Raw genomic sequence first — 17,173 nt, 5'->3', positions numbered from 1 at the left:
GTCTCCTAAAGCTGTGATGGTATTACATGTACAAAGTGAGAAACCTGCCGATTTACATATAACGACACACAGAGGTATTAAGCACATTTCTGATATGGAGTATGGAAACGATCTCGGTATCAAACTGAACAACCATAATAAGAATTCCTAAAGCAGTATATGTCCCTTACCGGCCCCCACTAGCTAGTAAACTGGATTAATTAATAAAAATGGTACCCTTTGGTGTTAATTTTGGGAAAATAAATAGAACACTTTTGGCTTGTAACTGATTTTAATGTAATGATTCAAGAAAGTATAATAATAGTATTTTTAATTTTTTTATAAAATGAAATCGAGGTTTTCTAAAAGTAGTAATGCTGACCACGACCTTACAAGTCTGAACCTCAAATTCGTTGAAATGACGATGGTCCTTTATAAGTGTGTGAAGTTTAGTTAAAATCCCTCAAGAAATGAAGCCGCTAAAGTGCCGACAAGATTTTCTAAAAATAGTAACGGTGACCATGACCTTGACCGAATAATCCTGAAATTCAACCTTGAGATATTATGGTCCTTTGTTATTGTGTACAGTTTTATCAAAATTTCTTAAAGAATGGAGCCACTAGATCGCCAAGACAAGAATTTCTAAATAATAATAATAATAATAATAAGAACGGTGACCTTCACCTTGACCAAACGACCTTGAAACTCTACGTTGTCCTAGATAGTATGGTCATTTGTTATTTTGTGTCAGGAATTTTAAGTTGCTAGAGCGCCGAATATCTTTGATGTTACCTTCCTTCATACGTACGTGTACGTACTTACAGATGGACGGAGAGGAAATCAAGGCTCTGTGTCTAACTCTATGAAAAAGTATAAAGTTAAGTATTTAATATGATACTTTACATATTTTGGAATGTTTTAATATTTTAACAAGGTTCAATACGTACACATTCTACACGTGACCTGCGAAAATATGTGGAGAGCCTATCCTGACGTAGGTGATTAATATCCAGTCAGACATAAGTGGTGTGGTGTTTATTGATAGATTAGGAAATGGTTTCAAATCAGTGTACCAAAACGACGCAGGTTGTCCTAGTAACTACCTAAAGCTGTTCATCTGGTTCAAACTAGAAAACTCCAGGGAGTAGATTGATAAAACACTGTATTTACACAAGTGCCCTTCAGTACATACACAAGTACACTCCACAACGATCATAACACCGGGATGTGGTTTGATACTGTCCATACCTAAAATGTTGGGGTTTTTAGGTTTTTTTGGGGGGTTTTTAATTACTTTTTTTTTTTTTTTTTTGTGTTTGTTTGATTTTTTGTTTCTGTTTTTGTTTTTAATTTTAGGCTCCGATATCAAGTGATTCAAAATTTCAAAGATTTAGTTAATTGACATACAGAAATTCTAAAAAAAAAATGAATTTATTTCAAGGGGCACGATATCAAAACTATAGACGGATAAATTTTTTTGGTCGACTATTGGCTGAAGATCAATATTTGGATTCATTTCAGAGTCCATTTTCGGTAGAAAGTAATATTCTTCTCTGGTGAGTTTGAGCATTCTCGATATTCCAGGTCAGGAGGGTGGAGTTGGGGAGGGGGGACATTTGAGAAGTTCAGTGAGTGGTCACAAATATTCGAATCTGTATAGTGAATTGGCATCCATTCTGTGTTTATTCACTAGTGAAGACATTACAAATTCAGAGCCTAACTAAGAATCAATATTTAGTTGGGTTCCTACATGGCCCTTTCGGTGTTTAAATCTGTTTACAACATGCTGTGTACATGGAGATTGTGTTCATGTTTAAGCGAAGTCTTTAGTGTTAACTTAAAATCAACGTATGGATTCACCTTTTAACGTAGAAAGAGCAAACTTTAATTTCGAAAATATATCTTAGAATAAAAGTATTCAAATATGTTTAGATGTCCGCCTCGCTATCTTTCACGGACACCTACAGTTTATTAATTAATTTAGCATTAAGTTAATTATACAGTGAACAACATAACTGTCTTTTTTAAAACTGATTTTTCTAAAATACATTTTCCTTTATCGCTTATTAATCTTTAGTTGTATCGCTTGTTAATCTTTTTATTAAGTTGTATTGTGTCTGACTTCTCGATCAGTTAGGACAAAAACATCGATATTTTCTCTCGAATGTATTTGCCTTTTTCGATTAAGTTATTTTGTAATTTCATTTTATATTTTTTTCGCGTTGAATAGGAGATACGATCTTCTGATAATATCTTCATAATATCGATTTATTTCGAAAACGTATTATCATTCATCAAAGGAATGTTACAGCATTGGAGATTGAACTTTTATTTTATCAGTTCATAAACGGCGAAAAAATTAAGAAGGTGACGAGCCAACAGCTAATTAAGAAAGATGGTGTATTCTGATAATATGATACAACATGCCCCCGCCACACAGTTTTTAGACTACATTGTATCATGAACTGGAAGAAAAGAGAATTTATCCACGTGGATGTAAGGACTGTAAGGATATTTATCGCGTTGTAACTACATGTATTTTTTTCGATAAAATGTTTATGCAAGGTGAATTTATGAAAGTAATTGTAATATACCAACATATGTTTATGATATCTATCAAAATAAATGTTATATACCAACATAAATATAAATTATAGCATTAATGTAACATACCAACAAAAATATATTATACCAACATAACACATATACCAACAGAAATGTAATATACCAACAGTAATGTAATATACCAGCATCAATGTAATATACTAACAGTAATGTAATAAACCAACGGAAATGTAATATACCAACAGTAATGTAACATACCAGCATCAATGTAATATACTAACAGTAATGTAATAAACCAACAGAAATGTAATAAACCAACAGTAATGTAATATACCAACAGAAATGTAATAAACCAACAGAAATGTAACATACCAGCATCAATGTAACATACCAGCATCAATGTAATATACCAACAGAAATGTAATATATCAACAGAAATGTAATATATCAACAGAAATGTAATATACCAACAGTAATATAATATACCAGCATCAATGTAATATACTAACAGTAATGTAATAAACCAATATAAATGTAATATACCAACAGTAATGTAACATACCAGCATCAATGTAATATACTAACAGTAATGTAATAAACCAACAGAAATGTAATAAACCAACAGAAATGTAATATACCAACAGAAATGTAATAAACCAACAGAAATGTAATAAACCAACAGAAATGTAATATATCAACAGAAATGTAATATACCAACAGAAATGTAATAAACCAACAGAAATGTAATATATCAACAGAAATGTAATATACCAACAGAAATGTAATATATCAACAGAAATGTAATATATCAACAGAAATGTAATAAACCAACAGAAATGTAATATACCAACAGAAATGTAATAAACCAACAGAAATGTAATATACTGTACCAACAGTAATGTAACATACCAGCATCAATGTAATATACAAACAGTAATGTAATATACCAACAGAAATGTAATATACTAACAGAAATGTAATATACCAACAGAAATGTAATATACCAACAGTAATGTAACATACCAGCATCAATGTAATATACTAACAGAAATGTAATAAACCAACAGAAATGTAATATACCAACAGAAATGTAATATACTGTACCAACAGTAATGTAACATACCAGCATCAATGTAATATACAAACAGTAATGTAATATACCAACAGAAGTGTAATATACCAACAGAAATGTAATATACCAACAGAAATGTAATAAACCAACAGAAATGTAATATACCAACAGTAATGTAATATATCAACAGAAAAGCAATATACATAGTGTATACCAACATACATTACGTTAAGTCAAAGTTATCTGAAAAATGAGCGATACATTTTATGTCTCAATTCAATCATATTTGATACGGAATCGCCAGAAACTCAGCCCTGTTTGATCAGTGTGATATGTAACTGTAAGTTACCAAGATACATCATTTGTACATCTACGTTAGTTATGATTCGGTATGGTACGTCACTATAATGTCAAATCTCAGTCCCGTAGGTTCACTATTCCCGGAGTTTCTATACAATAAATTTAACGATCTAATGTTACATGTTTCCTTAACCGCGAACATAATCGATTGCCAATGAATCTGGCCGAGCACTCGAGAATTACTCTAATACTTCAGCCGTCTGTATGTCTCTCGTCTCTGTCTGCTAAACAAATAAGTGCTAGCTCTGTATTTGTTTGAAGTACCGACCCACAGGTAAAAAAATCAATTAGTCTGGGAGGAAGTAAAGTCTTATCAGAACAATTAAGAAATTTGTGTAACGTGCTTATCATTGACTCTCTAATGCTTTACTCACCTAATTCCTTGAGGACTTCATCAAAATTCTCACTCCTGTCCAATTTCCATTTTCCTCCTAATTCTGCACGTATTTCATCCAGAGCCATTTTGGAATCTTTGCCGTAATCAGTGTTTTAAAAAATTCGTTAAATTCCCTTTAGATATTTGTATCCAAACAGTGTTTTACGAAACTAAAGATAAGGTCTCTTTTGATTTTCGTAGCTCACAGATTTGTTATAGTGCACGCGAGAACTGCAGACGACAGATGTCGATTTCAGAGAATTATCCCACAAGAAAAACCGCGCCAATCTGCATTCACGTCAGACTATAAATGGATGACTAAACGGCGAATGGAGCAAAAGACAAGAATAAGCGACACAAATGCGATAGATCCTGTAAAGTGATAGAATTACAGTAAGTCTAGTCAAAATAGGGAGGTAAAACTCAGGTCTCAATGTCAGTAATGATGTAATTGCCTTTTGTATGCATTGCAGTTGCCTGCTAACATTTGAACAATTGATAAACGATCCAGTTCTCGGTTTCAAATGTCACTCCAGGGTAAACAAAGGTCGAAGGTTTAATGTGCTAAATAATGAACAGTTTACCTCTGTCATTTAACCCGTTGTATTTCTTAACCTGATGTATCAAATCCGAGCCGATGACAAAATCTGCATACATGTACGTAGTTTTTGTCCATAGAATAACATAGTCCAAGTATGTATAGTTATTGGTACAGATGAGTTAATTTATAATGTGTTGTCCTTACATTAACATCACGTGTCATGTAAATAGGCATTGTCCATTTGATACTTCGAGTCGGGATCACGATCGAGTATTCGATTACTACATGAAGGTGTGAGATGGCGAACGGATAAACAGCTCAGGATGACGTTATTTCACATGCTAACAGGTACACAAAACACAGGTAATTAAGTTCCTGGTATGTCATTCATGTTGACCGGATTTGCACTAAAAGACTCGTTTTATCACAGAGAAACATCACATGCTCTCTTACATAACCTGCACGCGATGTAACGTATCCACCGAGAGGCCGAGGAGGGGTTATAGTGAGGTACGTGTAGTAGACAATTCGTTATGCATATAGGTAAGCTTACTGCTACTCCGGGGGACCCTATACTGCAGCAAAAACCTATCATTGAAAAAACTACGCCACCTGTATAGTTACCAAAATACTGAACAACACGAAATTTTCGCAGAGGTGCCGGTGATACATTATGGTCAGTCAATTCACAAACAAGTTTTAATGTGTGTATATAAGGGTACATGCAAGTGAATTATATGAAGTCATTGAAATCTGAGATATGATTTTGTAAACATAGCTAAAGCAGATTTTGGTCGTGATAATATAGTTATCTTAATACGTAGATAAAAAATCTAAACAGTAATAAATCGCTAATGATACCTTTTAGTTTAACCTTTGCTATAAATACTTTTAAAAAAAACCTATTGAAACAATTGTCATATCACCGAGAAAATACTATGAAATGACGTCATACATGTTGTTAAGAGATACACGTATTCCGATAGAATTTGTTTTTATTCATAACAAAAACCTGCTTGTCCACTGAATAATCAGTTCTATATAATTAGCCGTGCAGGGATTAAAACTATAGCGACCTCATAAAATACACACCCGAAAGCCATGTCGATATCCCTGATCTTGTAGTGTCGTCTTGCATTTTTCAAAATTCGGAAACGAGTCTCTGCGAGTGTGACTACGTTGACAAATTAGATGATTTCGTACCTAGAATGACTCGTATAGTCCTACTGATTCTGTGACAACTTGTCGACATTTCCTTATGACACAATTTTAACGTCGTAACATGTGAGGCTGCTTTATTTTTGTGGCGGCTTGTGAATGCTTACATTTTAACCTACAGCTGTTTTCCTACACTGACCGAATCACTGTAGATTGTAGTATACAGTCTCATAACTACAATTTGGTTTACTAACGACATATAGGCAAATTCAACACGGAGTATAAAATGTAAATAGTATTCGATGACGGACTTATATACATTGTACAGTAATTTAATGCATTTCATGAAATATGTTCAGAATCCAATATTGTTATGACCTCATGAATGTTGAAAGAGTACATTTCATTCTTAAAGTATGTACCTACATTTATATACTGCATTGTGTTATCTGTGATAAATTTTGCATTAATTGGAATATAATCAATACTGTACCTATCTGTTCATCTAGCATATTTCTTATAAAAAAAAATAACCTGAAATCATCGTTACTTGAAATATAGAAATATATTTCTTATGTTTCCTTTAGGATACTGATTTTGCCCTTAATATACCTCTTTTTCTAATGTTTAAATTCCATGTATAGCTATTCCAAATGAAGATATATATTCTATTTTAGATGCCTTTTTGTTTATTTTTAGATAAATGTATCTTTAAATACTTTAAAAAAAATCTTATTCCAATTGAGGTATCTTTGAATGAATGAAATATGTCCATGTTTCAACTAAACTTAATATACCTAATCTATACTACTGAACGCCTCATGGAACGAAACGTACAGTTGACTAGCCATGGATTGCTACTCGTACAAATGCATATTTCAGACAACACGACACGCATGAGTGGGAAAACGACAAACCATCAGGCTTTGTCAAGCATATACATGACTTGGGGCATAAACAAGGAGGTATTTTCGGCACATTTTTATCAGTTTACACTCCGCGAGCAATTATTTCAATGGGACTACTTTACTTACAGTATATATATTACTACTGACGTGGAAACGAAGGCGGCAATTCATTGTATTTGCTGAAACAGAAGAAATGAGGGCTCTAGAAGGCCAGCACAATGTCGTACATCGCAACATCATCTGTAATACTAGTAATGTGGGACAGCCTTTCCGCTTGACGGTATTGTTGTAATGTAAATAATGTCGGAAGTAAATATAACTTACACAAGCGTTCTTCAGAATTCAGAGTGAGTATTCCATAAAATAATAAACATTTCTCTCTTCCGAGACCGCGTTACGTTACCTTTTTATGGCGTCATAAAATAGTTTTTGCAAAAAGCAAAGATTAACAACTTTGTCGCGAAATTTTGACACCATCATTACGTAGGATTTTTTTAACAATAGACCGGGTCCCTCTCTTAGTTCTCTTCGTCAGAGCTGCATCTATGTAACGTATACATGTACATCCCGTTAAGGGAAGTAACTGAGTTAATTATGTTACATTTGAAATATATAACAATTTACGGTGGTCAGTGAGAGTCAAATAACTAATATTGTAATCTGTATCACTGAGCTTTACACTTGTAGGTTGACAACACATCAACTAACCGTCAAGAATTGGTTTGATTCCGAGCTTTGACGGAATAGCCTCAATGTTGGGATTGCATGACAGCGCAAGAATATGACGGCAAAGAAAATACCAACACCAGAATCCAATAACTTGACAGTGGGCGGATGTAGTTTCAGATACAAAGCAATGATGACACATGGAACAAGGGAGTGCACAAGGACAGTAGAATAGTTTACAGACAGAGGCGGCATCTTGAACACCTCACCACAGCTAATTAACCTGTTTTTCCGTCAGAAGTACAATGTACCTGTCTATATTCCAAGTTGATGGTAGTACAAATTAATATGGTAGAACCACCTTCGATCTAATATTGATAGTGACGATAGAAGCTGTTTCTAGACTACGCCGTACGTACATCTAATCAATGTGTAATGTACATGTACATGAAATAACACAACTATATGACGTCATGATCGAGTAAATGACATCACACGATTATCTCCGGTAGTGAAAAACGCACCACCAGAATTATAGGTAGGGATCGAAACTCATTTAAATACTTTTCTTATTTTCTCACGAATACGTGTAGCCGGGCGGTACTATGATAGATAGAATATATATACCGATGTCGATGAAATAAGTAATTTATAAGTAATTCTTATTTCGACAAAAACTAATATCTTGGTATCAGAGATAATCTTGTTTATATATAAAAAATACAATGATATTACTTAAGCATTGATGCCGTTATTTTTTTTTAAGTTTCATAGGGGTATAAAAATTTGCAAACTATATGAATCCACGTATCGGATTCTAACAAAAGTTTGGAAACAATCAGAAAGCTGCATGAAATGTAAAATTACTTAATGTTTGAAAGTCACTCACACTTAGGTATTTTATATTTAATCAAATCTTCTTTCATATTTCGTTTTATTTTGCTGATCTTGTCCATCTCAATATTGTAATTTTCAATTAAAGGGAAGTGAAACATAAGCTTTACATCTTGTTTCCATATCCTGTTCAGTCTTGAAGCGATATGAAACGAAATAAAGTGTATACTGAAGTTTGGTACTACGTCTGTATTATGTATATAGCTTAGTGAATCTTTTTATTCTGTTAACGACATCGCTCAGATAAAGTTTTTTATTGGTGGTACACATGATGCATTACCTTTATAAAATCTTCAATGTGTGAATTCGGCCCTTCCCGTCCACCTACCACAGGAATTCAGTGTAGAACAGACTAGGCCTCGGTAGCATGCCCTGCCAGATCCCTCCTGATCATGATAATATAATTGTTCCGCATCTTGATCACAACCACGCTTAGTTAAATAATCCCATACAAGAATAATATCATTAGTTCCGTAACGCCCTAGTGCTTCTTCTTAAATGTAACACGATTTTCTTGAAATAATTACTCAAAGGCTAGCACTAATGGGAATTAGAAAGCAATGTGTGACCCAGAATAATAAGTTAGCTTTCTGGTTTGAATATCGCATTATGTGTAGCATGTTTTGCCAAAGAGTAGATAGTCATCTCTGGGCCGTTTTAGTTTATCACTGTCCACACGGTTAGAACGGTTAGACCAGGTTTTCGTTTATGAAATAAGGACGGACTCGGTAATTTTATGTTGTTTTCAGACGAAGCTTGACAAGATAACGCCTGCATTCAAATGTGTAGGTCCGTCAACATACATATACCTGTGTATTATAGATGAAATATCGCATTAAATAACAGACAAACCGGTTTGTCCGATCATGTCCCAGGCCCAAGATTGGCATTAAGGATGATAGACTGTCTCCATCCGGAACTCCTCGGTTTTTCAAAAATAAAGGGTGATCCGAATGAGACTTTCCCAACGGACGTCGTCGTAACCTACACAGTTAAAGAAATACGGTATAGGAAGGAGACATAAAAGCGGAGACATTTGGGACTAGAGGTTTATTTGAGTTTTAACGATTAAATAGACATATTGTTCGGCAGAATTTCAGTGACTGATCGGAACAATTTTTAAGAAGAAATGTGTTTGGAATTCCCCAGCTTTAAGCTATCATATACCGTCGTTTGTTGCTAAATCAGTTTACTTGTGTTTTAGTTGCTTTAAAGATAAGTAGAATACACCATCTCAACAGTTTACCCAGCAGTCAAATTGAGTACCGGCATGTGGGGCGTAATCATGCGAAGGACTGGCACCAGCTTGGGATATATTGCCTGGTAAGGGGCACAATCACGATTGAAACAATATTATAGAACTGATACTGATTATGACTAGATTAATGCTTGTCGATTCATAACACACTGTATATCCTGTTGTTATGTGAGAGTTTCAATAAATCAAACACTGTACATGGCTTATTCACATGCATCATTAATTTATGAAGATCACAAAAATATGGAAATCATTACGTGACTGGAATATCTTATCACATTTATGAATATCTTGTTTCTTTTAGTTTGATCAAATGAATTTCAATAATACATCACACGGCACGTACGAATATGTAAATTGATGAAAGACAAGTGCTCCCATTTAAAACACTATCGATCCTGAATACAAAATAATGGTATTGTCTTTTCTATGTTACTATGATGTTATCCAAAGGATGAAACCTTTTGTTTTATTTCAGATTATTTTTCAAAATATATAATGAAGGCAAATTCAAAAACTTGGTTTGTGAAACAAACCAGTAAATTAGTAAGGCTTATATTTTGAAATTACATTTAATTTAGTTAGTTTGTTTTTTTCAACGAAATAAAACAAAATGGTAATAGGTGGGGTTTTCTTCTGTTTTCTTAACCTATGACGTCTCTGGAACAAAACTAGCTGTCAAATACCTCATCGGACAGTGTATATATTGTAACAAGTGTATCAGTAGTCCAGAGTAGTATAGCTCAATGGACAGTGTATATATTGTAACAAGTGTATCAGTAGTCGAGAGTAGTATAGCTCAATGGACAGTGTATATATTGTAACAAGTGTATCAGTAGTCGAGAGTATCATAGCTCAATGGACAGTGTATATATTGTAACAAGTGTATCAGTAGTCGAGAGTAATATATCTCAATAGACAGTGTATACATTGTAACAAGTGTATCAGTAGTCGAGAGTATCATAGCTCAGTGGACAGTGTATACATTGTAACAAGTGTATCAGTAGCAGAGGTTATCATAGCTCAATGGACAGTGTATATATTGTAACAAGTGTATCAATGGCCGAGAGTATCATAGCTCAATGGACAGTGTATACATTGTAACAAGTGTATCAATGGCCGAGAGTATCATAGCTCAATGGACAGTGTATACATTGTAACAAGTGTATCAGTAGTCGAGAGTATCATAGCTCAATGGACAGTGTATATATTGTAACAAGTGTATCAGTAGTCGAGAGTAGTATAGCTCAATGGACAGTGTATACATTGTAACAAGTGTATTAGTATTCGAGAGTATCATAGCTCAATGGACAGTGTAACAAGTGTAACGGTAGCAGAGATTATTAAAGCTCAATGGACAGTGTATATATTGTAACAGGTGTATTAGTTGCGAGAGTAGTATAGCTCAGTGGGCAGTGTATACATTGTAATAAGTGTATCAGTAGCCGAGAGTAGTATAGCTCAGTGGACAGTGTATACATTGTAACACGTGTATTAGTAGTCGAGAGTATCATAGCTCAATGGACAGTGTATACATTGTGACAAGTGCATCAGTAGCCGAGAGTAGTATAGCTCAGTGGACAGTGTATACATTGTAACAAGTGTATCAGTAGTCGAGAGTAGTATAGCTCAATGGACAGTGTATATATTGTAACAAGTGTATCAATGGCCGAGTGTATCATAGCGCAATGGACAGCGTATATATTGTAACAGGTGTATTAGTTTCCGGAGTATCATAGCTCAATGGACAGTGTATACATTGTAACATGTGTATCAGTAGTCCAGAGTAGTATAGCTCAAAGGACAGTGTATATATTGTAACAAGTGTATCAATGGCCGAGTGTATCATAGCGCAATGGACAGTGTATATATTGTAACAAGTGTATCAGTGTCCGAGAGTAATATATCTCAATGGACAGTGTATATATTGTAACAAGTGTATCAGTAGTCGAGAGTATCACAGCTCAATGGACAGTGTATATATTGTAACAAGTGCATCAGTAGTCGAGAGTAGTATAGCTCTATGGACAGTGTATATATTGTAACAAGTGTATCAGTAGTCGAGAGTATTCTATCTCAATGGACAGTGTATACATTGTAACAAGTGTATCAGTAGTCGAGAGTATCATAGCTTAATGGACAGTGTATACATTGTAACAAGTGTATCAGTGGTCGAGAGTAGTATAGCTGAATGGACAGTGTATATATGGTAACAAGTGTATCAGTGGTCGAGAGTAGTATAGCTGAATGGACAGTGTATACATTGTAACAAGTGTATCAGTAGTCGAGAGTATCATAGCTCAATGGACAGTGTATACATTGTAACAAGTGTATCAGTAGTCGAGAGTAGTATAGCTCAATGGACAGTGTATATATTGTAACAAGTGTATTAGTAGTCGAGAGTAGTATAGCGCAATGGACAGTGTATACATTGTAACAAGTGTATCAGTGGTCGAGAGTAGTATAGCTGAATGGACAGTGTATACATTGTAACAAGTGTATCAGTAGTCGAGAGTAGTATAGCTCAATGGACAGTGTATATATTGTAACAAGTGTATCAGTAGTCGAGAGTATCATAGCTCAATGGACAGTGTATACATTGTAACAAGTGTATCAGTAGTCGAGAGTAGTATAGCTCAATGGACAGTGTATATATTGTAACAAGTGTATTAGTAGTCGAGAGTAGTATAGCGCAATGGACAGTGTATACATTGTAACAAGTGTATCAGTGGTCGAGAGTATCATAGCTCAATGGACAGTGTATACATTGTAACAAGTGTATCAGTGGTCGAGAGTGTCATAGCTCAATGGACAGTGTATACATTGTAACAAGTGTATCAGTGGTCGAGAGTAGTATAGCTGAATGGACAGTATATATAGTGTAACAGATGTATCAGTGGCCGAGAGTAGCATAGCTCAATGGACAGTGTACACATTGTAACAAGTGTATCAGTGGCCGAGAGTATCATAGCTCAATGGACAGTGTATACATTGTAACAAGTGTATCAGTAGTCGAGAGTATCATAGCTCAATGGACAGTGTATATATTGTAACAAGTGTATCAGTGGTCGAGAGTATTATAGCTCAATGGACAGTGTATATATTGTAACATGTGTATCAATGGCCGAGAGTAGCAAAGCTCAATGAACAGTGTATCAATTTTAACAAGTGTATTATTGGCCGAGAGTATCATAGCTAAATGGACAGTGTATATATTGTAACAAGTGTATTATTGGCCGAGAGTATTATAGCTAAATGGACAGTGTATACATTGTAACAAGTGTATCGGTGGTCGAGAGTATCACAGCTCAGTAGACAGTGTATACATTGTAACAAGTGTATCAGTAGTCGAGAGTAGTATAGCTCAATGGACAGTGTATTTATTGTAACAAGTGTATAAGAAGACGAGAGAATCATAGCTCAATGGGTTTTCTATCCAGTTGAATGAAATGAAAGTATATTTATACATGCATGCATTCGATATTAATTGCTTACTATGTTTAAATAGCGTCCAGGTGCAAGGTTTAGACATCTGCGCATTAATTATTAATCTGAATGATATAAGTTATTTATGAAATAATTGTCCGTCACATATAACTCACCGTACTACACTCTATCAACACTGCGGGCGCGTGAAGGATTTATTATCTCGCGATAGTGTTTAGATGGCCATTGGTCATTCTGTTTGACCATTGACGCACCTGTTTTGATTACAGTGACAATATTGATTACTGGCTACAATTACGTAAATGTCGTGGGGATTCTTGATTAAGCCAATAAGTCCTTCATTTGGTAATCACGAATATTGATGACGTACTTCCGATTCGACATTTGCCATAAATGATAAATCCCTCGCTCTGCGCTGATCATTAAGGCTTATTGATAATTGCACATTAGTGTAGTTTAACCTATACATGCAGCAGATTGCATCATGTAATAATCGATAACTAACACTCAAGTGGAACACTTAAGTAATATTTAAACCCAATAAAAGTGCAAAACGATCGATTTCTCTTCAATCCCCTCTAAGTGTACTAAAAACGTGATAAAGTTGTATAATTTTGCTTCCAGGCAATTTTTATCTCCGCCTACTTGGACACGACAGTTATCAACTTACCTGAGCAGAAGCATCATATGTGCCAATAATTATTGATATAGGACTCATTTCATCATTCGTCGTGCTTGGTCCATTATTTTTGTTTCGATTAAACGTTTACCAATTGTGTACAACGTTTTATATCAAACTGAAATTCAAAACGGCCACCAGTATCATCTTTGAAACATGTCGATGAGCCTGAATTTCCCCTCGGTGATTTAGGTTGGCCCAAATTTCAAGATGGCTGCCACATTGTTATCAATACGTAGTCAGGAATACATTGTATTACATAAATACATGTTATGAGCGGTTGCATTTTATATAAAGAGGTGTGGTCGTTTTCCGCTCATGGTCCATTGGCGCGCTGTGTGTTGTGAACGGATAACATATATGTAGTCAATCAATACCATATGAAATAAAGTTAAATTGACATGTTAGATAGGAATTTTACACGACTCATCCATGTATGCCTGTTGTCGACGCTGCAGTTCATTTACATTTACCTTTTTACTTTGAATGACATGGGGTAAATCGGTTATGATTTCACTCTTTTTTTTATCCAAGTGAAAATTTTCCATCTCAACATTTCTATTTCTATACTAGATATTTTATATCAAATATGCATTTATTATTGAAAATATCTTTTAAATACGACCAAGAAAAAATAAATGGTATTTTTCTTAGAAACATAACAAAATATGAATATGATACAAATTGTACATCTTGGTGATTCGAACTCAGAACCTTTGGGTTGCTAAGCGATGGTTCTACCATATGGGTTATGCGGACTTACGGGAATGCGAAGTTTATGTTATCAGTTATAGTCAGTCTAGTTCATGCTAAAATTTCAATTTTTCGATACCAGCGCATCGGAGGACCACTTTTTAAGAACAGGACTTTAGTTGTCTTTTGGTACGTAGAATAAAATAAAACATTGTAAAAGTTGGTCTTTCGATGCGCTCTAAGTCAAAAAATGATATGAATGTAGGAAAATCCCCCTCGAAAGTTACAAATAGCCCGATGATGCAAATTTACGGTCATTTAATGAAATATCCATTGGAATGAACAAACAAATTTTTCGCAAATAAAAATTTCTATATGTTATATATAGATTTACGGTTTGTATTCAAAAACTCAGTTTTTAACATTTATTTTTTTGATTTTGAAAACGGTCACCGTTAGGTCGAAACAGGCCAATATGCGCCATACCTCTTTGATTGTTTAGTGTACTGCAGTATTTTAAAACGTATGTATTTTAAGTAAAAGTTCACCTCCATCCCAATACCCAGCTGGAATTGCCAGCTTCATATATTATTTGTTCATTTGACTTTCGATCTTGACTGACACAATGTATTTAACCCTATTCAAATTAGAAATTATGTAACATTTAGGTATTACACTTGATAGCCAATTAGGCCTATGACCGTTTTATGACTTGAATAGTTTACCTTTGGCATAGCTTTACCTGTTGCAAGACGTTGATTGGTAATAAGTTTAACATTTGACCTTTGGTGACCTTTATATTGGCATTTGGCAAATCATTTTATAAATGTAAGATATGCAAATGAAAAAGCAAACCTTGGTGACTACAATTGATAACAAATTTGACCTGTGACCTTTGGAAACCTTTACCTTTGATATGCATATACACAGTGTACCCGATCATTGTTACCATTCGGCTCAACTCGGCTTATTCCGGGCTGGATGTCGGTACGGAATCTGCCGAGATGCGACGAGTGCATTGCTACCAGATTTATTGATTTGGACAAATGACATTGCTGAACAATTTGACAGGTGACCTTGTCGACCAATAATTATATACTGTCTTGCATAACCCAAATTGTTATAAAATGTCTTCACGAACCTGTTACCTGATCTCATGTCAAGAAGGAGTTTTTTCCCCTGCTGTCCCGATTTCAACCTGCATTGCATTGTACATACCATTGTATTTCCTAGCCTTGTCTTGGGTCTCCTGTTATATGATATAACCTGTCCGGATTATATAAAATCACATCTTGATCTACGCTCCCGTTCCGTTTACTATACACTTTGCTTGACGTTGCGGAGTATAGTTTACGGGACGGGAGCGTAGATTCAAGCGTACATCGAGATATGTTGTGAAACAGATTGTGGTTCGTGACATTTGATAAGCTGAGGTATTGTATCCTTACCAATACTCATTACATATGTGAACAGAGCTGGTATATAGCCTTCCGACATAACTCTGCCTATCGCTAGGTTTTAAACAAAAATAACAAAAATACATAATTACCAGAACCAAAGTTAAGGGAGGTCACTCTTACACAAGTTAACTCGAAAGGTTCTCTTCAATTTATCTTGTTGATGAAAAATTAGGATTTTAAACTCATGTGAATCGACTCACGGCAAACAAACGATAAGGGGGAAATGGATGCCACAAGCAGTAGTGGATACAACACAACATCAATCTTTGCCTGACGTTTCGGTGACTAAATCGTCACAATAGTCGATAAGAGTAAATCTAGCAATAGGCGGAGTCATGTAGGTGGTAAACCAGTAACTAACAAACTAGTCTTCGCATCGTAATGGTAAGAGTACAGGGTGACAGTTACATTTTGTACTTATGATTTGTTGTTACAGATTTATTTGATATCCATGTAAATCGTATCGACCAAATACCATACAATACCATTACCATCCACGATTAAAGAAATAACTATTTTCAAACTTGTCATTTCCATATGTATTGCAATACAAACATGTTTGACCTTCCAGATTCCGGTCATAATTCATCTATTTAATTTGATAAAAAGTCTTTTTAATACATAGAATACTAGAAGTTCTGTCTATGTACAACAACAACAAAAACAACGACGACGACAACAGCAACGGCGACAGCAGCAGCAACAACAACAACAACGACAACAACAAGGAAAACAGCAGCGACAACAACACGGACAACAGCAGCAGCAAAACAACAACAACTACAACAACAGCAACAACAACAAAGATAATAGCTACAACAGCACGGACAACAACAATAGCAACAGCAACAACAATGATAACAGCTACAACAGCAGCAACAACAAGAGCAGCAGCAGCAACAACAACAACAGCAGCAGCAGCAACAACAGGAACAACAGCAGCAGCAGCAACAACAACAACAAGAACAACAGCAGCAGCAACAACAAGAACAACAGCAGCAGCAACAACAGCAGCAACAAGAACAACAACAGCAGCAGCAACAACAACAACAACAGCAGCAGCAGTAGCAACAACAACAGCAACAACAACAGCAGCAGCAGCAACAACAACACATGA

At 35.0% G+C, this 17,173-nt stretch overlaps 1 protein-coding gene across 2 annotated transcripts in view; it reads right to left on the bottom strand.

Annotated features, from left to right (window-relative positions):
- LOC117332875 (cellular retinoic acid-binding protein 2-like) overlaps positions 1-17,173 on the bottom strand; it is a 54,013-nt gene that overhangs the window by 36,203 nt on the left and 637 nt on the right. The window contains exon 1 of one of the 2 annotated variants that reach the window (XM_033891935.1): positions 4,351-5,382. The exons of the other annotated variant lie outside the window; for it this stretch is intronic. Coding sequence (XP_033747826.1) covers positions 4,351-4,438 — 88 coding nt within the window. The 5' untranslated portion in view covers positions 4,439-5,382. Of the gene's footprint in view, positions 1-4,350; positions 5,383-17,173 lie in introns of those variants that run through there. 2 annotated transcript variants of the gene reach the window in all.

Source organism: Pecten maximus, chromosome 8 (assembly GCF_902652985.1).
Source record: "Pecten maximus chromosome 8, xPecMax1.1, whole genome shotgun sequence".
Taxonomy (NCBI): domain Eukaryota; kingdom Metazoa; phylum Mollusca; class Bivalvia; order Pectinida; family Pectinidae; genus Pecten; species Pecten maximus.
The sequence above is the reverse complement of the archived record's forward strand: the minus strand, read 5'-3'. Positions and strand labels throughout refer to the sequence as shown.